The 25,878-nt window shown below is 40.9% G+C and overlaps 1 protein-coding gene across 3 annotated transcripts in view; it reads right to left on the bottom strand.

Moving 5' to 3' along the window:
* The window catches only part of ARHGAP28 (Rho GTPase activating protein 28), a 305,117-nt gene that overhangs the window by 54,283 nt on the left and 224,956 nt on the right, over positions 1 to 25,878 (bottom strand). For all 3 annotated transcript variants that reach the window (XM_030213207.1, XM_030213199.1, XM_030213215.1), the window contains exons 5-8: positions 18,578 to 18,732; positions 8,937 to 9,102; positions 8,751 to 8,842; positions 3,202 to 3,279 (exon numbers count right to left, since the gene is read on the bottom strand). In XM_030213207.1, the coding sequence (XP_030069067.1) occupies positions 3,202 to 3,279; positions 8,751 to 8,842; positions 8,937 to 9,102; positions 18,578 to 18,732 (491 nt within the window). The remainder of the gene's footprint in view (positions 1 to 3,201; positions 3,280 to 8,750; positions 8,843 to 8,936; positions 9,103 to 18,577; positions 18,733 to 25,878) is intronic.

Below are 25,878 nucleotides of genomic sequence, written 5' to 3'. Positions count from 1 at the left end.
ACTAAAGCAATAAAACAGAAATATCAACAGCACACGTGTGTATGGAGAAAACATATTGGAGAAAACAAGGTACTCATAGTTAACAGAGAGTAGCGACATCCTTAACTTGAAGTAAATTCTAGTAGGGGAGCCCATATCCTATCATTGGATTTCAGAGACCTACTTTTTTCTGCAGCCACACGTTGAATCATTTTAATTTCAAAATGTATCAATAGGAGAAACAGTTTGGCTTTGTGATCTTCTAGTGGAGTAGGCAGTGCATCTGCACCTAGCAACAGAATTATATAAGTTAAGGGTTTATTGATTTGAAATAGTTGACAAATAGTCTTCCAAATCGAGCCCCAGTAATGTTTTAGGTGCACACAATCATAGTGACGCAATGAGCCAACCTCCGATCGACAAGTCCAACAAATGTCTACAGCAACCTTAATGGAGTTTGCGATTTTAACGGAAAGGATGATGGAAGCATGGAATGGCCTCCTGTCATGTTTTCAAAGCTGGAATTGGGTTGTGAGCCCTTGGGCCACTGCCGAAGAGCGGCAGTGGCAGGCAAAACCACCCCACACCAGGGGCAAGGCAGAACTCTGACAACAGCTAGGCTTCACCTGTACCTGGCCACTTTCCACCAGGAGTTGAGCTGCCAGCTTCAGGTGGCCGACAGGACTTTGCAGGACAGGGCAGGAGCTGGATAACAGCTAGGCAGCACAGGGACTGAGTGTCAGAGGGGAAAGGAAGGAACATGGGCAGCAAGGCAGGAAACTGGGCTAGACAATACAACACAAGGCAGGGACAGGACAAGCTAGGGGACAGAAACTGGAAGCTGCAAGCAGCCACTGAAACAGGGAACAAAACACTGACTAACAAGACACAGAACTAAAAGCTGCAAGCAGCCACAAAGCCAGCACACAAACAGAAACTAAACACTGAGATACAAACAAGAAACAAGGCTAGGAAAACAAGTAAAACCTAAACTAAACCAAACACAGACTAGCTAGAAACAGGCAAGAATCAAGGCAAGAATCTCAAACAAATCACTGGACTAGCAGAAGTGCAACAAGCACCAACATACCAGGGCCTTAGACGCAATGCAAAGGCAAAGGCAGAGAGGTTCCAAATGGCTAATAAGCCCAGCAGGCAGCTCAGACTCAGGTGCAACAATCACCAGGCAACTAAGGGTCGGGCAGCCTGGAAGATCCGGACTGGACTGAGCTGAAATCTGGAACGGGTGACAGCACACCGACAATCTAATACAGCCAGCACACAGAGACAGAGACAGAACTAACTCACAAAGAACAGACAGAAGCCAGCTCAGAAGCTGACCACAGGAAATAAGGTGAGTCTGAGAGGGGCCACAGACGTGACACCTCCTGTCTGCCCATACTCTATGTTTCTATCGCACGTTAAATGTTTAGCATGTGGTTAGTGTGGGAGCCCTTACTGCCTAGAAAATAGGTGTCGGTAAGGGCTCCTGCACTAATGGCCAATTGGGAAATTAGCACACGGCCATTAATTGAGGAAATAGAAAATGTGGCCATTTTACAGCCGCAATAAAAGTGGCCTCAGTGTGGGGAAACCCACACGCTAGTCATAGCACAGGTCACTTTTTAGCGCAGCTTAGTAAAGGACCCCTAAATTAATGGTCCAGTATGCGTCTAAAGAAATATTTTTTAAAAATTGGTCTCATTTACCAATGGCCCTTTTACAAAGGTGTGAGAGGGCCTACATGCATACAGCGTGCACCAAATCAGCACTGCCGCCTGGCTAGTACGTGAGCCGGGCAGTAATTCTGAATGACAAATCTCATGGTAGAAAATAATTTTCGATTTTCTACCGTGGGCCGTTTACCCGGCAGTAAACATCAGTTGGCGCGCTCTGCATGGTTACCGCGAGGGTAGTGTGTGAGACCTTACTGCTAGGTCAATGGGTGGCGGTAAGTTCTCAGGCTGAAGATGAATGTGCGCTGGTTTCAATTTTAGCGCATGTCCATTTTCCGGCCCCTTAAAAAAGGCCCTTTTTCCTAGACGAAAAATGAACCAGCAGGCGTCCAAAAGACTTGCTCACACTACCACAGGCCACTTGATTAGTGTTCCAAAAATTCTCAGCACTTCAATTAGGCTCCTATTCAACAGATACGTTTTTTAAAATGAATTTAAATTAAATATGTTTAGAACAAAGAATTTTTTTCACACATTGATTCACAGAGGCACTGGGAGTTATGATTACAACAGAAAAAGGCTGTAAGCGAAACTTTAGTATTTATTTGGCAACTTTCACTTCCTTTTTAATGATAGCCCCACAATATTAATAATGCTCATTAAAAGTTTTTTTTTAATATAATTTAGTACATTAAGACTAAAGTGTTAGGGATATTTAAGTTTTATAAAGCCAATATATGCACCTAAGTGCTTATGATAAAACAACATCCCCGAAAGCTTCCGCTTACACCCTATGCTGTTTCTTAAAATGTTTTATTATGTATTATGTTGACATTGGGATGTAGTATACTATGCCAAATGTTGTATTATTTGAATATTTTTACTGCTGTAATTGTCTATTGCCTACATTTGACTTATTCTTGCTGTACACCGCCTTGAGTGAATTTCTTTCAAAAATGCAGCAAATAAATCCAAATAAATAAGTAAATAAATAAATAAAATAAAGTTATAACTTCTCCGACACAGGTGCAACTTTTGTGCATAAGCATAGGTGCTAATGTATGTAGTTTATACGCCTATACATGTATCATTTAGACGTGTGCATATGAGGGCAGTCTATAAGAAGGTGTGTGCGGGGGGGGGGGGGGGGGAGCAGGGCAGGCAGCATGGTGGTGAACAGCACTGGAAGAAGGCTTCTGCTAGCGGGGCTTGGGGACACCCGCCACCCAAACTAGCAGACCTTGGGGAGCTCAAATCCAATTTGTGAGAGGGGGCCCAGGCCCCCAAGGCCCCTGTGGTTATGCTACTTTCTAGGATTAGAGGACACTCCATGAAACAAATAGGCAGCATATTGAAAAAAAAAATCAGAGAAAGGATTTTCTTAACTCAGTATATACAAACTAGAATTTGTTACTGGAAGATGTAGTGAAAACAGGCATAATTGGAGTTTAAAATGATTTAGATAAGTACCCGAATAAAAAGTCCGTAAACCATTATTAGACACGTAGAGTTCTCTGCCAGTCTTAGCCAGATTAAAGACACGTACCTTTACCCTTGAAGCGGATCCAGGAACTCGTAGAATTCCTTCAGTGTGTAAACCCGTTTCCTCAAGTTTCAGTAAAAGCTACAAAGAAACAGAACTGCACAAATGAAAGGCATGTTTCATGTAAAATTCACTGTGATGAAAGTGCAAAGATTTCCATTGGTGTTGCTTATTCATAATAAAGTATCAGCCAAGTGACGCCACAGCAACATTCATGAAGAAGAGACAGGAGAATTCTAGAAACTGATAAGCGAATTGTGGAAAATAAACTGAGAGGCCAGTATTCAGCAGAATGATATCTGGTTATAGGAATCTGGATACCTTTCATGCAGTATTTAAGAAGATATCCAGATAACTCAGATATCTAGAGGATTGATACTCAAAGCGATTTAACCAGCCAGAAATGGCTCCTGGCCTGTTAAACTGTTTATTCAGGACTATCTGCTGGTATTCAGTAGCACCTAACCTAATTGGTTAGTGCCACTGAATATCCACCACAGACCACTAAACTGAGAGCCAGCTATTTTGTGGGTGGTCCATGGGCGGAGCCAGCATTTATGTGATGAAGTGCCTATGTTCATCAAAAAGGGGAAGGAGAGGGAATCTGAAGCACAGAATACAAACCAAAAAAAGCAAAAGCACCGGGGGCATCCGGAACTGGGATAGCAAAACGCTTCTGTATTTAAAGACCCGACACAGGCCGCGTTTCAGCAACCATGCCTGTATCAGAGGTCTGATAACTTGTTACAAATGCGCCATGAATAATGCAGCTCAGTGGCATCATTACAAAAAAGCACACACGTCGGGTCTTTTAATAAAGAAGCATTTTGCTATCCCAATTATATATCCCTATATTCAACACTTAACTGCCTAAGTTAAGTGGCCATATCAGACAGGAGCATAAAATTCAGTCCTATCTTTGAGGCCCTTTTACTAAGCTGCGGTAAAAGAGGACCTGTGCTAATGGCAGTGCATGTTTTTGCTGCACATAGAATCCCCTTTTACTGTAGTGGTAAAAAGATGGAAAAAAGAAATGGCCATGTTGGAAGTTTGCCCTTGCCACACAGCCATTTCGGAAGGAACACTTACCGCCACCCACTGAGGTAGCGGTAAGGTCTCCTGTTCTATCCTGGCGGCAGTCGCGTTCCTAGGCTGCCTGACACCCGGGGCGGATTGCCGATGCGCCCCCCCCCCCCCCGGCGAAATTACATCCCCCGCCGGCGAAATTACAGCCTCCCCCGGCTGCATTTTTACCTGCTAGGGGGGTGCCGCACGCCTGCTGGCCGAGTCCGCTCGTTCCCTCCCTGCTGCTCCCTCTGCCCCGGAACGGGAAGTAACCTGTTCCACGCAGAGGGAGCAGCAGGGAGGGAATGAGCGGACTCAGTCAACAGGCGTGCGGCACCCCCCCAGCGGCGTGCACCCGGGGTGGACCGCCCCCCACTGCTCCCCCCTTGGTACGCCACTGCCTGGCGGTAACTGCTGCAGTAAAAAATGCGGAACAATTTTCCATAGCACTGGAAATGGTATGTGGCTGGGCGGAACTACCACTGGCACCCGCGTTGGGCTGATGGTAGTACCGGGTTGCCGCACAGCATGCCTGTTGCCATGCAACAACTCTTTAGTAAAAGGGCCGCTTTATGTGGTTAAGTGCTGAATATTGCACTTAACCGAATAAGAGAGAGTCGGTTACATAAATTCAGATATTCAGTGCTGCTGCCCGGACAAGGCTAGGAATAATGCCGGCGGTGGCTAAAAAACGTTCATCACAGCGGACTGAATATCTTCCCCTACGTGTCTTAGCACTTCTATATATGGCCAATTTATTTGAATAACAATAACTAGTTAGTGGCTGAATAATGTCAAAATCAGGCTAAGCTGCAATCTGCTTCTGCCATGCTTACTCCTATTTTCATTTTAAATGGATAACGTTTGACAAAATATCAAGATGTCTGGTTAAAAGCTATCATTCAAGAGATAGTTTTGTAAAGTAATTTTTGCACCTTCGAGGGTCAATGGCCTTTTATAAAATACTAACGTAAGAACATAAGCGTTGCCATACTGGGACAGACTGAAGGTCCATCAAGCCTAGCATCCTGTTTCCAACAGTGGCCAATTCAGGTTATAAGTACCTGGCAAGATCCCAAGACAGTTCAATACATTTTAACCTGCTTATCCTAGAAATAAGCAGTGGATTTTCCCCAAGACCATGTTAATAATGGCTTATGGACTTTTCTTTTAGGAAGTTATCCAAACCTTCTTTAAACCCCACTAAGCTAACTGCTTTTACTACATTCTCTGGCAACGAATTCCAGAGTTTAATTACACGTTGAGTGAAGAAATATTTTCTTTGATGTTTTTAATTTACTACTTTGTAGCTTCATTGAGTGCCCCTAGTTCTAGTATTTTTGGAAAGAGTAAACAAGCGATTCATGTCTACTTGTTCCACTCCACTCATTATTTTATAGACCTTTATCATATCTCCCCTTAGCCATCTTTTCTCCAAGCTGAAGAGCCTTAGCCACTTTAGCCTTTCCTCATAGGGAAGTTGTCCCATCCCCGTTATCATTTTCATCACCCTTCTCTGTACCTTTTCTAATTCCATTATATCTTTTTTGAGATGCGGTGACCAGAATTGCACACAGTATTAGAGGTGCGGTCGTACCATGGAGTGGTACAAAGGCATTATAATGCCCTCGTTATTGTTTTCCATTCCTTCCTAATAATATCTATTTGCCTTCTTAGCCGCCGCCGCACACTGAGCAGAGGGTTTCAACGTATCATCAATGATGACACCTAGATCCCTTTTCTGGTCGGTGACTCCTAATGTTGTTACCTTGCAACACGTAGCTATAGTATGAGTTCCTCTTTCCCACGTGCATCACTTTGCACTTGTTCAAGTTAAACGTCATCTGCCATTTGGATGCCCAGTCTTGTAAGGTCATCTTGTAATTTTTCACAATCCTCTTGCGATTTAGCAACTTTGAATAACTTTGTGTCGTCAGCAAATTTACCTTACTAGTTACTCCCATCTCTAGATCATTTATAAATATGTTAAAAAGCAGCGGTCCCAGCACAGATCCCTGCGGAACCCCACTATCTACCTTTCTCCATTGAGAATACTGGCCATTTAATCCTATTCTCTGTTTTCTATCTTTTAACCAGTTTTTAATCCACAATAGAACACTATCTCCTATCCCATGACTCTCCAACTTCCTCTGGAGTCTTTCATGAGGTACTTTGTCAAATGCCTTTTGAAAATCCAGATACACAATATCAACCAGCTCACCTTTATCCACTTGTTTGTTTAACCCTTCGAAGAAATGTAGCAGATTTGCGAGGCAAGATTTCCCTCCACTAAATCCATATTGGCTTTGTCTCATTAATCCATGCTTTTGAATATGCTCTGTAATATTGTTCTTTATAATAGCCTCTACCGTTTTGCCCAGCACCAACGTCGGGTTCACTGACGTCAAGCTCAACAGTCTATAGTTTCCCAGATCACCTCTGGAACCTTTTTAAAAAATCGGCATTACATTGGCCACCCTCCAATCTTCCGGTACCATGCTTGATTTTAAAGATAAGTTGCATATTACTAACAGTAGCTCTGCAAGTTTATTTTTCAATTCTATCAGTTCTCTGGGGTGAATACTATCTGGTCCAGGTTTGATTCAGTTTCTCTGACTCATCAGCTTTGAATACCATTTCTGACACCGGTATCTCCCAAACCTTCCTTGGTGAAGACAGAAGCAAAGAATTCATTTAATCTCTCTGCTATGGCTTTGTCTTCCTTGAGTGTCCCTTTCACCCCTTGGTCATCTAGCAGTCCAACTGATTCTTTCATCAGCTTCATGCTTCTAATATACCTAAAAAAGTTTTTACTATGCGTTTTTGCCTCCAATGCAATCTTTTTTTCAAAGTCTCTCTTTGCTTTCCTTATCAGCGCTTTGCATTAATCTTGCCATTTCTTATACTGTTTCTTATTATTTTCAGTGGGATCCTTAATCCATTTTCTGAACGATTTTCTTTTAGCTCTGATAGCTTCCATCACCTCACTTTTTAACCATGCCGGCTGTCACTTGGACTTCCTTCCTCCTTTTTTAATATATGGAATATAACTGACCTGTGCTTTCAGGATGGTATTTTTCCACTGTTCTTCTCATTTTCTGCTAATGTATTGGATTTCCTGTGTAACTCCAGAGCTGATATCAAGTCTGATGATATTATGATCACTGTTATAAAGCGGCCCCAGCACCATTACCCCCTGCACCAGATTATGTGCTCCATTAAGGACTAGGTCTAGAATTTTTCCTCCTCTTGTTGGCTCCTGTACTAGTTGCTCCATAAAGCAGTCCTTGATTTCGTCAAGGAATTTTACCTCCCTAGTATGCCCTGATGTTACATTTACCCAGTCAATATTAGGGTAATTGAAATCACCCATTATTACTGTGTTCCCCAGTTTGTTAACCTCCCTAATGTCTGATAACATTTATACATCTGTCTGTTCATCCAGGCCAGGTGGACGGTAGTACACACCTATCACTATCCTTTTCCCCTTTACACATGAAATTTCAATCCATAGGGATTGCAAGATGTGTTTTGTGTCCTGCAGAATTTTCAATCTATTTGATTCAAGGCCCTCCTTAACATACAATGCTATCCCTCCACCAATTCGATCCACCCTATCACTATGATATAATTTGTACCCTGGTATAACAGTGTCCTACTGGTTATCCTCCTTTCACCAGGTCTCAGAGATTCATTAACTGACCATTCTAATATGTACGCACCATGACATGACAGCATGTAGACCTGCACTGGGGCAAAGCTTGGCTGGAGTTTGCAAATACGGACATCAATTATAGTGTAAAATGCACTAATCTACACATATACTTAAAAAATGATAGGCACAGACATCTACCTGCTCCAGGATGGATTGTAAATGTCCGTGACTGAAAGGCAGATATAATTTCTTCCCCTTATGCTAGTATTTTATAAAGACAAGTAGACGTGCCTATATACCCTCTTAAACCAGGCACATGTTATAAAATTATCCTCATGGTGGACTAGGCCTACAGGTTGCCAGAACCTAGGTAAGTCACTCAATTTATGAACAAGGTCTAGATTTTAATGTAAGCTACCTTTCCATTAGTTTACTGAACAACAACAGAAGTGTCCTGGCATGCTTGAACTCTGATATTTCTGGAAGTGTTTCTAGGGTGAGATCCAAACCTCATGTATCCCATACATGAAGGCCTCTCAATGCTTATCTCAGGAGAATCGGGAAAGCAAAGAAAGGTGAACAGTTGGAAATTAACTTTGAAGGAAAAGGCTGTATTTAGACTTCGATGATGTTTATGGATAGGGATCATAACCCTAAATTGACTAACGACAAAAATATATGTTCTAATCCTTTCATGATGAAAAAGATTATTTTGATTCTAAAGTCAAGTGAATGGAAACAAGTGGAGTTTATTCTATATTTTAACAACTGCAAAGGAAATAAAATCAAAGAAAAGTGAAGAACTCAATTTAACAGATTTTCCCTTACTTACCTTTTGAAAGACAAGAGGTACTTTTGTTCCCTGAACCTTCTTCTGATCATTGTCTAGGAGCACCGTCAAAGGCACTGCGAAGACACCACTTTCTGGAATGAAGGAGAATGATACTAAGCAACAGCTTCAACCCTAATTAAGATCATTAAAACATTGAGTAAAAACAATACTTTCTATTCCCTTTACCTCGCCCTTTGGCTCGTACTATTCGATCACGCTTTAGCTCTATTCCCAGAGCATCATAGAAGGCTGTTAATTCAATCAGAGATAGGTATCGGATTTTCTTCATGTCTTCTGGAGACAGATCCCCAACTTCAGTTAGTCCAAATCTGCTTTTCCAAACAATAAATTTCTAAAACAAAATATGAAGAACAGGATCACTGTTAGATTTTCAAATGAACATATTTAGCCTGGAAGAAGGCTCATATATGAAGGGTACTTTTATATCAAGTTGCCTAGGTAAGAGGCATAGCCAGACCTTGACTTGGGAGGGGGCACCCAAAGTGGGGAGGGGGACACATTTTACCCTGCCTCCTCATCGCTCTCCACCTCCGCTGCAACCCCACATATCTGGGCTGATGAGGGTCCCCAAACCCCGCCAACAGAAACCTTCCTGTGGTGGTACTCGGTGCCGCACTGCCTGCCCTGCTTTCCTGCCCTGGCGTGCATGCTCGGTTTTAGTGGAATTGAGCATACATGAAGCTCGTGCATGTTCAATTTTATTAAAACCAAGCATGTGCGTGAGGGAGGGTAAAACAGGGAAGGCAGCGTGGTGGCGAATATTACCACAGGAAAGCTTCTGCTGATAGGGCTTGGGGACCCACGCCAGCCAAACCAGTAGAATTTGGGGGCCCAAACCTAAATTGGGGGTCCCAGGCCCCCAAGGCCCCTGTGGCTACGCCATTGGCCTAGGTTCACAGGCCACATAGGCACCTATATTTAGGCTGTTATATAAAAACATATAGGCACCTATTTACAGTCATAGATAAAATGCAGTCATGCACATTTAACCTGCTTCTGAGCTGATTTAAACGTTCACAGCTGGTGTATGCACACAGGTGTATATTTTATAAACTACATGTGCACTTTGTGACTCCGCCCATGCTTTGAGGAGGTCAAGCTCCTCTCCCCAATATGCCCAGAAATGGGTCATGCAAAGCTATGTGCATTCTTGTCATAGTGTGCCCCATGCAAAAATGCCTTTACATCAGGGCCTGTACAAGGTTATTTGGTGCCCTAGGTGACTCTTCAGCCTCATTGCCCTCTCAGTTAACTCCTCTGCACCCCTTTGACATTCTAATAAACTCACAAACCTCAGTGCCACATCTCCCAGAGCAATCTTGAAAAAATGCACAATTGGAGATCATACATTTAAGAACACAAGAACATAAGTGTTGCCATACTGGGACAGACCAAAGGTCCATCAAGCCCAGCATCCTGTTTCCATCAGTGGCCAATCCAGGTTACAGGTACCTGGCAAGATACCAAGACAGCTCAATACATTTTATGCTGCTTATTCTAGAAATAAGCAGTGGATTTTCCTCAAGTCCATCTTAATAATGGCTTATCACATATAGGAAGTTAGCCAAACCTTTTTTAAACCCCGTTAAGCTAACTGCTTTTAATATGTTCTCTGGCAATGAATTCCAGAGTTTAATTAAGCATTGAGTGAAGAAATATGTTTTCTGACTTGTTTTAAATTTACTATTTTCCAGCTTCATTACGTACCCCCTAGTCCTAGTATTTTTGGAAAGAGTAAACAAGTGATTCATGTCTACCCATTCCACTCCACTCATTATTTTATAGACCTCTATCATATCTCCCCTCAGCCATCTTTTCTCCAAGCTGAAGAGCCCTAGCTGCTTTAGCCTTTCCTCATAGGGAAGTCATTCCATTCCCTTTATCATTTTCGTCCCCCTTCTCTTTACCTTTTCTAATTCCACTGTATCTTTTTTGAGATGCGGTGACCAGAATTGCACACAGTATTTGAGGTGTGGTCGCACCATGGAGCGATACAAAAGCATTATAATATCCTCATTTTTGTTTCCATTCCTTTCCTAATAACATGTAACAATTTGCCTTCTTAGCCACCACCACACACTGAGCAGAGGTTTTCAAAGGATCATCGATGACGCTTAGATCCCTTTCCTGGTCGGTGACTCCTAATACGAAACCTTGCATCACGTAACTATAGTTCGGATACCTCTTCACCACATGCATCATTTTGCACTTGCTCACATTAAATACCATCTGCCATTTATTTATAAAGGTATAACAAAAGCAATTAGATGACAATCTTGCCTAATGATTGGGTCAGCTCTACTTTACAATGAAAATCATGTCTGCATGTTTACTGCAAAATCTATTTCCCTTTCTTAAGTAAGTGACATTAGCTACTTGGTGGTTTGTCTCTAAGATGTTTTCATTTGCTGGGATATCTGTTCTATTTTCTGTGATATACCATAGCTATCATTTACATTCTTTCTAAAATATGCTTTAATTGTGCATTATTACATGAAGACAGGACTCAACTATAATATTTTAATAAAGAGATTGTATTTTATCCTGAATAAAAATGAATATGTTATAGTTCTTGATTTTGTAGTGAATATTCAGGGCTGAAGTTGTAATGATTTTGAGAGAATGATAAGGATAAATATAAATTGTGGTACTGTGAAGAAAACAAGTTTATCTAAAAATATTTGGGGCTGATATTTAGCAGGAATTATCTGGTAGGAGTGGCTCTGGATAATGCTTTTAAAAATATGGACAGATCACATTGGTACTATCTAGTAGTCTGGGGGGGACGGACCTCGGCAAAATTTCCACTTAACTGGTTAACGTTAATTTTTAGTCCACTAACCAGGTAACTGCTCAGATAAAGTTAGGAGAACAAAAAGGGTCTAGAAGCGTGTGCTAAAGGCTAGAGACACCCATAGGAATATATGGATGTCTCTAGCATTTAGCACACATTAAAAACGCTAGCACACCTTTGTAAAAGTCCCACTGAGTGCCTTGTTGATTCATAATGGGATAATGTGAAGCTTGGCAACCCTAAATGATGGGAGTCTAGTGATCTTAAGACCCCAGTTGGGGTATAGGGGTTGCTGCAGTGTACTAAACAAAATAGTCCACTTGCCTACAACCCACTTCTATGTCTGTTTCTCTTTTGTGTGCATGATTTTCACTTTCTATCCTATATTTAGCATTCCTTTCCTTTATATTGGTGCTTTTATGCTTTGTAAACCATCTTGACCCGCTCGCCAGATTAGGCGGTATATCAAATCCTGAATAAACAGCACATATGTGCTATGTCATGCGGGATTTACAGAATAGAGCTTAGGTGGAACTTTGGCAGTTAGAATTACGCCCAGAGTGGTGATATTCAGTTGTTATATTGTAAGTAGCGTACTATGTCATACTATGTATTGATATTTGACTATTTTTATAGCTGCAGCTGTCTATTTCCTGTGTACAACTTGCTCTTGTTGTACACCGCATTGGGTGAATGTCTTAAAAAAGTGATAAATAATAAATACATAAATAACTTAGACCAGCTTTTTTCTGGTCTAAATTAAGTCATAGGGATAAAGAGATAAGGGCAATTTTATAGGTGGCCACCTCCTTTAAGGCTCTCTGATGCCATGCAGAGAGACGCTATTCTGTAATGGCATCCAGATTTCATTATAGAATGTTGAGTAAGGACACTCTTAGCCGCGGGAGAACTCCTCACTGCCCACCAATGCAGATACTGAGCCACTAATGGCTCACTGACGCCCCGGAGCACCCAGGCAACATTTCTTTTTTTAAATTCTAACCCCAGGTTACAGTAACTCAGTATTGGCACACCTTACGTTTACATGCCAGCAGTGCAGCTGCCTGTAATTTTGCTCATTTTTGTCAAATCCTCCTTCCCCTATCCATCCTAGCCACTGAAATAATAGTTTTTGCACGGGGCCACAGAAAACAATTCTTTCTGATGCCCGGGACATGTGTATCCTGAGTCTGCCCACGGAGTGTTTCCACTGTGCAATGACAGACTCTCTCCCTCCTACCTCTCAGAGGCACACACAGTGTTCTCAGCCCCTGTCAGACTAAGAAGCAGCCACAGCTGGGCTCAGTCAGGAATCAGATCTAGAAGGTTCCCTGCATGGCTGCAAGTAGCACTTTCCACTCAGCCATCAGCCTAGTCTTCTTAAGCAATTACTGCCTTCATGTCAGCCACTCCAAACACTATAAACTTTTGCCTCTGTTGATGACATTTTACATTACAGTACATCTGGCAGTAATTATATCATCTGGAAAAAAATGGTTAGGCTCTGACTGTTTTATATATCTATATAAAGATAAACATAAAGGTAATACATTTTATTTTTTTCTAACCAAAAGGAAGTTGTACAGAATTATACAAAAGGGGTCAAGAATGTCTGTCTGTGTGTCTGCTTGGGGGTAAAAGAATGGGATGAAACTTGGCATGTCAAGAAAAAAAAAACAGCAAAAACACTACATCAAATTCAAAAATGGGCAAAATTGGACCAGCAGTTCCAGAGAAATAGCACCTCCCCCCCCCAAAAAAAAAAAAATAATAAAACAATAATGCAAATTTAACAGAATGGAATAGACACTTAGCTTGCAGGTAAACTGCTAAAAATATGTTAAGTTTAAAAATGAACCAAACTGGACCAGGGGTTCCATAGAAATAAGCTCCATAAAATATAGTCCAATGCACTTCTATGGGAAAAGGAGTTACAGCTGCTGTAACACAAGACTTACATATAGTGAAACACTGCAGTTAAACTTCCTCCTTTCAAACTGCCTCTCCCTGTTCTCTATTATCCCCATCCCCAAACTCCACCATCCTACACACTAGCCCACAACTGTCCCACCCCCAAAAAGTACCCTCTGCACCTTACCTCCACCACTGCTGCTGCTTCCTGGGCCTAGCAGCAGCAGCAGCAGCAACAAAATAACAAGAGACACAGGGCCACTACTTCTGTGTGTGCTGCTGTTGGCTTTGCCATCCAACCCCATTTATTTATCCAAATTTCTATTTTATTTATCCAAATTTCTATTCCGCACAATCCTACGTTCTTGGCGGATTACAAGAATCATATACATAATAATAAAAACAGATACAAACCACATAATTATTGAGTGAACTACTCCAGTTGCAATGTTCACTTTGAGATAGACAGGAATAATATTCTTCATTTATACTTTTGACATATAACTTCACTGTTTATGGGATTCATTATACAAGTTTTTCCTGACTTTTCAAAGGATATGAAAAGGAGGCGTAATGAATTTTTGACTTTAAAGCCTAGACTTGTTTCTTTGAGTGCTGTATTCCTTTTTTTCTGTAGATGTTTTGTGACATTGGATGGACAGGCTTATTTATTTTTTGATCCTAAATAGTTAGAAAATTTTCTGGAACCGTGTGTGTGGGGGGGGGGGGGGGGGGGGGGAGGGATAACTCTGGAGGTGATGAAAACTTACATCATAATACTGGTTGGCTGGGCCACTTTCAACTGTTAATTTTTTTCCTAACAGGATTCCATATACTATTTTTTTTCTTGGTCCATGTGGACTAATTTGAGCCACTTTTTATTTTTGTATGAATGATTGTGTTTGTTGTATCTCCTTTTGATGGCTCTTTTTTTTTCCTGACATTCAATTATTTATTTATTTTTTTAAGCAACTAAAAAAAATCAGTGTAAATCTAGACAGTATAAAAACGTGAATTCACAATTAAGAGTGAAAAATATCAGTCAATCAATAATCTGCTAACTCGCTGCTAGTAATCTGTAACTTACCATTTAAAAAGCTACAGTTCCTAAGGGGAAAGGGACTTGATACACTGCCTTTCTGTGGTTTTTGCAACTACATACATAGTATATACAGATACTTATTTGTACCTGGGGCAATGGAGGGTTAAGTAACTTGCTCAGAGTCACAAGGAGCTGCAGTGGGAATTAAACCCAGTTCTCCAGGTTCTCAAGCCACTGCACTAACCATTAGGCTACTCCTCCACTCCTTTCTTGTATTTCTTAAGACTGAGCTTACCGGCAGTTAGCCCTACCTCTTGATGTTGACATCTAACATCAGAACCCTACAAAAGGGGCACCCTTCGTATGGACTGAGATGACTGAGCTGTTACTCTGCTTGATTTTTTCTGTTTTTATTTGGATAAGACGGATATTTGGTTTTAGTTTAAATTTGTTGAGGATATAGTATTCTTGAGGGGGAAATAAAGGGTCATTGCTAGAGTCTGATGTTAGTTCGACATATATCTTTTTGTTCTCCAGGCTACAAAGCCATTAATTGCCGTAGATAAGATAGGAAAGGAAAGGAGGGGGTCTCGCATTTGTTTTTAAAGATTTCCTTAATATTAGATTGATGGATAAGATCTGCGAAGATACATTAGAAATCCTGGTGTGTCAATTTATTAGTTGGGCAAAAGGGGATGGGCCTTGATATACTGCCTTTCTGTGATTACAATCAACGTGGTTTACATATTATATTCAGATACTTATTTTGTACCTGGGGCAATGAAGGGTTAAGTAAGTTGCCCAAAGTCATAAGGAGGTGCAGTGAAATTTGAACCCAGTTCATCAGGATTAAAGCCCACTGCACTTATCACTAGGCTACTCCTCTACTCTTAGCTTCACTCCACCCTAATACTTTAGACTGATTAACAATCATTAATTATTCACCTGTAAGTAATATAAGTTCTTTACATAAAATTCTATCCGCATCTCTAAACCATAAGATTTTTGTTCTATTTTTGTGTAGTTTTAAATGTGATCAAATGCCCGTCTGTCCACAGTTGAAATGCAATGTCTTAGAGAAGCCAAAGTATCATCTAATCTTTCCAAAACAGGATATAATAAGAAGATGTCATCGGCATAAGCGTTGATTTCTGAGGGGCCCTTTTATTAAGCTGCATAAGCGTCTACGTGTGCCCAATGTGCACCAATTTGGAGTTATCACCCGGCTACACGTGGCTCTTACGTCCGATACGAACGTCCAAAAAATATTTTTTATTTTCTGGCGTGCGTCTGCTATGCGTGCCAAGTGGCATTTGACACACATAGGTCATTATCACCCAGATAACGCGTGAGACCTTACCGCTAAGTCAATGGCTGGCAGTAAGGTCTCAGACCGAAAATGGACGTGTGCCAATTTTAATTTTGCCGCACGTCCATTTTCGGCAAAATTTTAAAAAAGCCAGTTTTTGCAGGCACGTGGAAAAATGGATTTGCCTGCGCCCAAAACACATGCCTACCCTACCGCAGGCCATTTTTCAGCGTTCCTTAGTAAAAGGACCTCCGAGTCTCAAATAAAAAAAATAACCTCCCTGTTTACATATCCGCACTAGTGGCTGCCATGCGCTAATGCCAACACAGCCTATTCCTTCTCTAAGACATTGCATTTCAACTGTGGACAGATAGGCAATTGATCATCATTTTAAACTAAACGAAAATAAAACGAAAATCCTATGGCTTGGAGATGTGGATAGAATTCTATGTAAAGAACTTATATTACTTACAAGTACATAATTAATGATTGATAATCAGTCTAAAGTATTAGGGTTTAATTTGGACTCAAATTTGACTTAACTTGATCAGATTAATGCACTTAGTAAGAAATTCTTCATAAGTTTAGGCCTCTTAGAGCAATTAGTTCATCACTCCACCCACATAATTTTAGAATTTTGCTCCCATTGCTGGATTATTGTAATTCCTCGTATGGTGGCATCTCAGCTAAATTGCAGTATCAGCTACAACTGCTGCAAAATACAGCAGTTAGATTGATATTCGGTAAAGGTTGCCATGACTCTGTTACTAGCTCCATGAGAGATCTGCATTGGTTATCTATTAAACAGCGGATTAGATTTAAGCTAGCCTGTTTGGTTTTTAAATCATTCTGTGGACTGAACTCTGAAGATGTAATAGATCTCTTAGTTGTCCCAACTTCTGGGCATAATAATTGCTTTCTGTGCACTTCAAAAAGTACTTTAAGTATAGCTATCCTATACTTAAAAATATACATCTGAAAACTGTTCACGAAAGCTCATTTTCCTTTTAGGCTTTTAAGATTTGGAATGATCCCCCTCGAGATATTAGACTTATACTATCATATTCTGCTTTTAGAAATGTCTTTAAAACATTTTTATTTGAGTTATAATATATCTGAAAAATGTCTGAAATGATTTAGAAGCTATACCTTATTTTGTAATATGTACCTTCCTCATATGTTGTATGCATATTCTGTAACTGCTTTGAATCCTTAGGGAGAGTTGGCAGTATATAAAACACAAATAGAAGAATAGAATAGAATAGATATGCAGTTTATTATTATGTTTAAAATATTTGGTTGTCATCAACAAACATGATACTAGCCTTATAGTTACTAACCCTGAGATTCTATATATCGCGCCTTAATTTCCATGCAGAAATCGAAGCATATTCTATAACAATATGCGTAACTTAATTGGTTAACAACAGCAATGACTCAGACCATGTCTCTTCCAATTTTTCCCAATGTTTACCCTGACCCTATCCCCTCTCCCTTATAATATTACCTATCTACACATCCCCATTACTCTGCTAAACTTAGCCATTTTCTCTGCACTACACATTGTAATCTTACTACTATGTAAGCCGCATTGAACCTGCTAAGTCTGGGAAAGTGCGGGGTACAAATGTAACAAATAAATAAAGTGCTGTGAATTGGATATTAACAAGAAATTATCAGCACCAACTGGCATTAAGATTTATGCACACAACTTGCTAAGTGTAGTCTGTAGAGTGGTGTATGTAAATGATAAGTGGCATAGTTGAAAAGGGGGCATGCCATGGGCGGGGTGTGGACGTTTCTAAAATCTATGCGATTTATTATAGAATACACCTGCTCTGTGCCTAATTTAGGCATCAGGATTTACAACAAGTAAAACATGGCATAAATGGTCGTGACCAAATTTGGTCACATGGGGAGGTGCTCGGTGTATTCTATATACCGCGTGGAAATTTAAGCCTATTCTATAAAATTTAGGCATACTTATGAATATGCCTAGGTGTATTTTTTTCCGCACAGATTTTTCAGGTGCCATATATAGAATCTAGCCCTACGTGTGGTCGGTAAAAATTACAATTTAAAGCGTTTACAGAAAACATGAGAAAGATCAACACAGTTCCCCTTTCAACACATTCTTCCTTTCTCCTTCCTTTATCCTTTGCAGCAAACAATTTTTATTGTTGTTCGGAGTTAAAATTCCCTTCAACAGAGGCAAAAGAAACTGTATATAAATATCTCTTAATATAACAACCACCCGGAAGAAACTTATAGAAAAACAGAAATCTCAGGGAGCAGCCAAGCATGCTGTCAAACTATGTGCTGTAAAAGACATAGATCATAGAAAGAGAAAAACAGGAAGTGGAAAAGGACATTGGGAACATTAAAAAAGGAAAAAGGAGAAAGGCGAAAAACTCAATAAAATAAATCCCCTCCCCAGCTCCCTCTCAGAGTTCAGCTAGATATAGATTATAAACTATGCCATAGCAAGTGTTAAAAAATACAACTAGACCATTATATCAGATCCTTGGAGGAGGGGTGGGGGCACAGATTTCAAGTCATTGGCTGAAGACTATCCTGAAATTCCATATTGGATGCTTCAGATAACAGCATGGGATTTAAACCAGAGAATTCAGAAAACAAAAACCCCAGTGTCATCCTTTTTTTTTTTTTTTTTAATAAGTCAGCTTCTCATCTGAAAGAAAACTGCACAGAAACAGACAATGCTTTCATGGTATTCTCCGGTAACTTACAGGTAAAGCAGAATCATCCTTTTTTATCCTTTGATTCTTCTGATATTCCCTCTTCTTATCATCTACCACAATAGACTCTGAGAAGGAAACTTCAAAGGAGAGTTCTTCGGCTATGGATGGACTGTCTTTATATCCATGGTCTAAAAAATTATTAGCTGAAAAAAGTAAACATGAATGAAAAGAGAAGCTAAATGTACAGCATATCCAGACTAGTCTATGAAGATTTATATTCATAAGAGAACTTTCTCAAAAAGCAATGGTCCCATTTACTAAGCCGCGCTCTAGTGTTTTTAGCGCGCGCTAAAAATTTCAGCGCACCTTAGTAGACAGAGCCCCAACTCTTTGCTATTGATAATAACATACCAATTTAATGGACATATATTTTTAGATTCTCCATCTTGAGTAAAATGGTGTGGTAGCCAAGTTAGCCCACTTTTACTACTACTACTACTTATGACTTCTATAGCGCTACAAGGCATACGCAGCGCCGTATACCATACATGAAAAGACAGTCCCTGATCAAAGAGCTCCCAATCTAAATAGGACAGGCAAACGGACAGAACAACTAAGAGGTAAGGGAATTAAGGAGGTGGGGGATAAAAGGGTACAGGACAAATGAGTAGTGGTTAGGAGTCAAAAGCAGCGTTAAAGTGGTGGGCTTTTGGCCTGAATTTGAAAACGGCCAAAGACAGGGCTAGACGTACAGGCTCGGGAAGTCTATTCCAGGCGTGAGGTGCAGCGAGATAAAAGGAACGGAGTCTGGAATTAGCAGTGGAGGAGAAGGGGACAGACAAGAGAGATTTAACCACAGAACGGAGTACCCGAGGGGGGGGGGCATAGGGAGAGACAAGAGTGGAGAGGTACTGTGGAGCGGTAGAGTGAATGCACTTATAGGTCAGTAAAGAGAAGTTTGAATTGAATGCGGAAACAGATAGGGAGCCAGTGAAGTGACTTGAGGAGAGGACTAATGGGAGCATAGCGACTCTGGCGGAAAATGAGTCGCGCAGCAGAGTTTTGGACTGATTGAAGAGGAGAGAGATGGCTAAATGGCAGGCTGGTGAGAAGCAGGTTGCAATAATCTAGGCGAGAGGTGATAAGAGTGTGGATAAGAGGTTCTGGTAGAGTGCTCATAGAGGTAATAAATGAGAAAATTTGCTTTCTCACATGGCTGGATAGGAGTAAAATGGTGTGGTAGCCATGTTAGCTCACTTTTAAAGGTTATATATAGAGATAAAACAAAACAAAACATAAAGAAAATAAGATGATACCTTGTTTACTGGACTAACAATACATTTCTTTGATTAGCTTTCGAAGGCTTATCAAAAATGTATTAAGTTGATCCAATAAAAAAGGTGTCATCTTACTTTATGTTTTGTTTTCTTTCTATATATTACCTTTCAAAGTGGACTAACACAGCTACCACACCATTTTACTCAAGATAGAAGATATCGCATATAGCCGTGTGAGAAAGCAAAAGAGCAAACGTATGGAAAAAGAAACAAAACTGAACAGTCAACTTTACTTTCTGACAATCTGCAAGAAGAGCGACAACCATAAAATTCTACTGCTTTGTCACTCTCTTATCACCCATCCTTCTTTCCCTGTCTCTTCCCCACCCAGTTCTCCCTGTTTCACCTCTTACCCACCCCACCCTTTCCTGTGAGACTGTCATTAGAATGCTCTTATGCTTCACTTATATAGTCTGACATTTGCCAACATTTGCTTATTTCTGATCAGAAGAAGAGCTGATAAAAAAAAATGAATTAAGTTAGTCTAATAAAAAAGGTATAATCTTATTTTCTTTATGTTTTGTCTTATTTCTATATATTACCTTAGATTCTCCAATAAACAGAATGTTTTAAAATATATTTTAAATAAAATTGAAAAATTGATTAAAAATCATCATTCAAATAGCATTGTGGTCATTAGTCATCTGGACATGAATTACATATTTTCACTTAATATCCCCTCTTCCCCCTCCCAGGGCTGCTTCCTTGTGCCCTTTCTTTCTGCAACCTGGTCCCTCTGTGATCAGAGAAATGCAGTAGGGCAGTGGATCCAAAAAGAAGAAAGGACATGATATAAATATTCACTCATGTGACAGACTACCGGAAAATGATGTAACAGTATTCTTTATTCACCAGTCACACAAATGTGTCATGTGACTCCGCTTGACAGATTCTTACAGAGCTATTTAGCATCTTCTGTAGCCTTGTAGCTCTTCTTAAGTGCATATGAAACTCTGATTCGGAGACAGCAACTCCAAATTTATTTATTAGGATTTATTTACTGCCTTCTTAAAGGAATTCACTCAAGGCAGTGCACAGCAAGAATAAGTCAAACATAAGCAATAAACAATTACAGCAGTAAAAATATTCAAACAGCAACATGAAGTATGACGTGTAGTATGCTACATTACAATGCCAACACAATACACAATAAAACATTTTAATAGACATCATAGGGTATAAGCAAAGATGGAATTTATAGATAGATAAGATAGAGTAACATGAGTAAGAAAATAAGAGACTAGTTAAACAGAATTGCAAATGAGGTCAGAAAGGTGCTTGAATATTATCTTAGCTAGGGTACATAAGTACATAAGTAGTGCCATACTGGGAAAGACCAAAGGTCCATCTAGCCCAGCATCCTGTCACCGACAGTGGCCAATCCAGGTCAAGGGCACCTGGCACGCTCCCCAAACGTAAAAACATTCCAGACAAGTTATACCTAAAAATGTGGAATTTTTCCAAGTCCATTTAATAGCGGTCTATGGACTTGTCCTTTAGGAATCTATCTAACCCCTTTTTAAACTCCGTCAAGCTAACCGCCCGTACCACGTTCTCCGGCAACGAATTCCAGAGTCTAATTACACGTTGGGTGAAGAAAAATTTTCTCCGATTCGTTTTAAATTTACCACACTGTAGCTTCAACTCATGCCCTCTAGTCCTAGTATTTTTGGATAGCGTGAACAGTCGCTTCACATCCACCCGATCCATTCCACTCATTATTTTATACACTTCTATCATATCTCCCCTCAGCCGTCTCTTCTCCAAGCTGAAAAGCCCTAGCCTTCTCAGGGTAGGAGTAGACAAACATGTCCTGCTATAGTATGCACAGCCGGTGTCATTCTGAGTGTGTGTGTGTGTGTGTGCCTAGCAAGTTGGTTACTTCTTCCATTAAAGGCTTGGTTGAAGAGCCAAGCTTTCTGAAGTAGAGATAGTCTTGTGTTAAGCGAAGCCTTTCAAGGAGTGCATTCCAGAGTGTGAGGGCTACTCTGGAGAAGGCTCGTTTGCAGGTATCACATTGTGTGATGTTGTTTGGAGACGGTATGGTTAGGGATACTCCTTGGGAGGACCTTAGTGACCTTGGAGGTGTGTAGTGGGAGATCCTGTTCTTCAAGTACTCTGGGCCATTTCCTTTAAGGGCCTTGAAGGTCAAACAGAGTTTTAATATGGCCCTGTACTGTACTGGTAGCCAGAGACATTTTTGCAAAAAGGGTGTGATGTGATTATGCCACTTACAAACTTCTATTAGACTTGCTGCAGCATTCTGAATCAACTGGAGCTGGTGCAGACCCTTTGTAGTCAGACCAATGCAGATTGCATTACAGTAATTCAGTCTTGAGAAAGGAGAAGGGAAGGAAGTTTTCTACTGCAGGTGAAATGTCTTCAGAGGACATCTTCAAAGCTGAGCAAGTTTGCTTTCTCTGAGGAGAAGCAATTCACTGACTCACAGACAAGGGATTTCCTACATATGAACTGCCTTCAGCTGTACTAGCATAATGGTCCCGAATGGGAGACAATTCCTGTATAGGAAAGACACTTCAATATTCTGAAGGAAAGGGATTATCAGAAAACCTATACAACTTAAGTGAATTTTGACTTTTAACATCTAGGAAATTGGACAGAATATTTCAATCAGGTGATTCAGCTACTTGTCGCTAGATCTAATCCCTCCAGAATGAATCAAAGTAGCCAACAACAAACTTTTACCATGGCCATTAATCATAATGAACTCTATTTTTGAGAAGGGACAGTCCCTCTTGATATTCAATGAACTGATCATTCCTCTCCTCAAAAAGCATGGCCCTTAATGCTTCAGTACCTGATTATCATTGACTACATCCCTATTTCCCCTTCTTGAGTAAGGTAATAGAAAAAGCAGTATTTTCTCAATTTATGAATTTCTGGAAGAAAAAAAATGTTTTGCACTTCCAGCAATCTGGACTCTATTTGGACCATGACATGGAATCATTCCTAAAATATCTAAAGACATTCAAAGGCAGGCAGGCAAAGGAAGGGACCCCCTCCTTTTATTCTTAGGTTTATCTACTGCCTTCAATGCTATAGACAATGACTTGCATCTTCATTGGTTGGAGATTAATAGAGTTATTACCCTGGACCTCTCTTGGTTCAGATCTTGCCTTATTGAAAGGACTTATTATAATAAATGGGGTAGTATATTCTCAACATATTGTCAGCTTGAATTTGGAGCTCTCCTTCTTCAGTTCTTTTTAACATTTATTTGGTCCCTTTTATTGAAGAAATTCGGAGCATAGCACTGCCTGCAATATCTATACAGATAGGGGCCCTTTTACTAAGCTGCATAGGTACATACGCGTGTCCTATGCACGTCAATTTTGAACTACCACCCGGATACCGCATGGCCTGGGCGATAATTTCATTTTTTACCACCTGGTTAATGTGTGAGACTTTACCGATAGGTCAATGGGTGGCGGTAAAGTCTCAGGCCCAAAATAAAAGTGCGCCAATTTTTATTTTGCCGCACGTCCATTTTCGGCCCAAATAAAGGCCTCTTTTTGCAGGTGCGCTTAAAAATGGACTTTCTTGCATCTGATACATGTGTCTACACCAGCACAGGCCATTTTTTGGCGCACCTTAGTAAAAGAACCCCACAGTATCCAAGTATGCATGTCAGTTCAATTTTACTCCTGTTTAGAGGAACTAGCTCAGTAGCCTTAATCATTTAGGTTAAAACTCAACCCTTTTCTTGCTTTGGGTGTCTATAAGGAAGACAGCTCTATTAATTTTCCCTTCACTTTAAGTCACTGAATTAATACCAAAGGAAGTCATCCATAAGTTGGGGCTCCCTGAAAGCTATCCTTAGTGTGTCAAGTATTGTCAGTAGTTAGGGCTTTGTTCATGTCTACTCTGTATTAACAAATCATAAAAGTGTGTATAGCTATTATTAAAAATAAATTGTTCAAAAGAGCATAGAATAACAGTTCAAAAATATTTCTTGTATAAAGTGAAATATAAAATGGCTGCTGAAAACCATTTGCTTATTTAAGCATTTTATGGTAAAATAACTGTTCAACTTTTTGTAATCATTTATCTCATTATCTATCTATAGAGCACTCTCTCTCTCTCTCTATAAGAGAGAGAGAGAGAAAGAGAGCGAGCGCTCTATAAGAGAGAGAGAGAAATAATCATTTGGGGGAGGGAGTTATCATTTGGGGGGAAGTTATCAATGTGTGCTATTGTTAAGATGGGTTGTTTTATAACAAGACATGCTATTTTTTGCACAGGGTCCCATTTTATGCAATGAGGCCCTTTGCTACAACAGCATGACTAGTGGCAAAATAACACATTCTAACGGTAGCCCATCAGGCTTATTTTCGAAAGAGAAGGGCGCCCATCTTTCGACACAAATCGCAAGATGGGCGTCCTTCTCATAGGGTTGCCCAAATCGGAATAATCGAAAGCCGATTTTGGGCATCCTCAACTGCTTTCCGTCGTGGGGACGACCAAAGTTCACGGGGGCGTGTCGGAGGTGGGATTGGGGCGTGCATAACACATGGGCATCCTCGACTGATAATGGAAAAAAGAAGGACGTCCCTGACAAACACTTGGATGACTTTACCTGGTCCTTTTTTTCTTACGGCTAAGCCACAAAAATGTGCTCTAAATGACCAGATGACCACCGGAGGGAATTGGGGATGACCTCCCCTTACTCCCCCAGGTACTCTGCAACTTCCTGTGTCCCACCCTCAAAAAAATTTTTTTTAAATATTTTTTCCAGCCTGTATTTCAGCCTCAGATATCATACCCAGTTCCATGACAGCAGTATGCAGGTCCCTGAAGCAGTTTTAGTGGATGCAGTGCACTTCAGGCAGGCGGACCCAGGCCCATCCCCCCACCTGTTACACTTGTGGTGGTAAATGTGAGCCCTTCAAAACCCACCACAAACCCACTGTACCCACATCTAGGTGCCCTCCTTCACCCATAAGGGCTATGGTAGTGGTATACAGTTGTGGGGAGTGGGTTTGGGTTTTTTTTGGGGGGGGGAGGGCTCAGCACACAAGGTAAGGGAGCTATGCACCTGGGAGCAACTTCTGAAGTCCACTGCAGTGCCTCCTAAGGTGCCTGGTTGGTGTCTTGGCATGTCAGGGGAACCAGTGCACTACGAATGCTGGCTCCTCCTACGACCAAAGGGCTTGGATTTGATCGTTTCTGAGATGGGAGTTCTCGGTTTCCATTATCGCCGAAAATCGGGGACGACCATCTCTAAGGACAACCATCTCTAAGGTCGATCTAAATTTCACGATTTGGGCGTCCCCGACCATATTATCGAAACGAAAGATGGCCGCCCATCTTGTTTCGATAATACGGGTTTCCCCGCCCCTTCACCGGGACGTCCTGCAAGGACGTCCTCAGGAAAACTTGGGCGCCCCTTTTGATTATGCCCCTCCATGTTAACTTATAAGATTATATGAAGAACCTTATTGAGTTGCCGATGCGCAGCACATTGAAATCTTTTAGAGACTTCCTTTTTGTCCACTTCCCAAATTGCAATAAAATTCAGTACAAAACAATTCATAATGCTAGATTCTCCTATCAATGTACTAAGAGATGGAACTCCCTTCCTAAGCGATTATCCTGCTTATTTTTGAAAGAGAAAAACGCCTATAGTGCGAGCTAAATCGGGAGATAGACGTTTATCTCGCAAAGGCGCCCAAATCGGTATAATCGAAAGCCGATTTTGGGCGTTTCCAACTGCACTCCATCACGGAAACGAATAAAGTTGACGGGGGCGTGTCGGAGGCGTGGTGGAGGCGGAACTGGGGCGTGGTTATCGGCCGAGGAGAGATGGGCGTCTTTAGCTGATAATCGAAAAAAAAAAAAGGCGTTTTTACCGCGATTTTGGGTCACTTTTTTGGACCCTTTTTTTCACGAACAAGTCCCAAAAACGTGCCCCAACTGCCCAGATGACCACTGGAGGGAACCGGGGATGACCTCCCCGGACTCCCCCAGTGGTCACTAACCCCCTCCCACCAA

This window comes from Microcaecilia unicolor, chromosome 1 (genome assembly GCF_901765095.1).
Source record: "Microcaecilia unicolor chromosome 1, aMicUni1.1, whole genome shotgun sequence".
In the NCBI taxonomy this organism is placed as follows: domain Eukaryota; kingdom Metazoa; phylum Chordata; class Amphibia; order Gymnophiona; family Siphonopidae; genus Microcaecilia; species Microcaecilia unicolor.
Note: the sequence above shows the minus strand (reverse complement) of the source record. Positions and strands in the feature narration are given on the sequence as shown.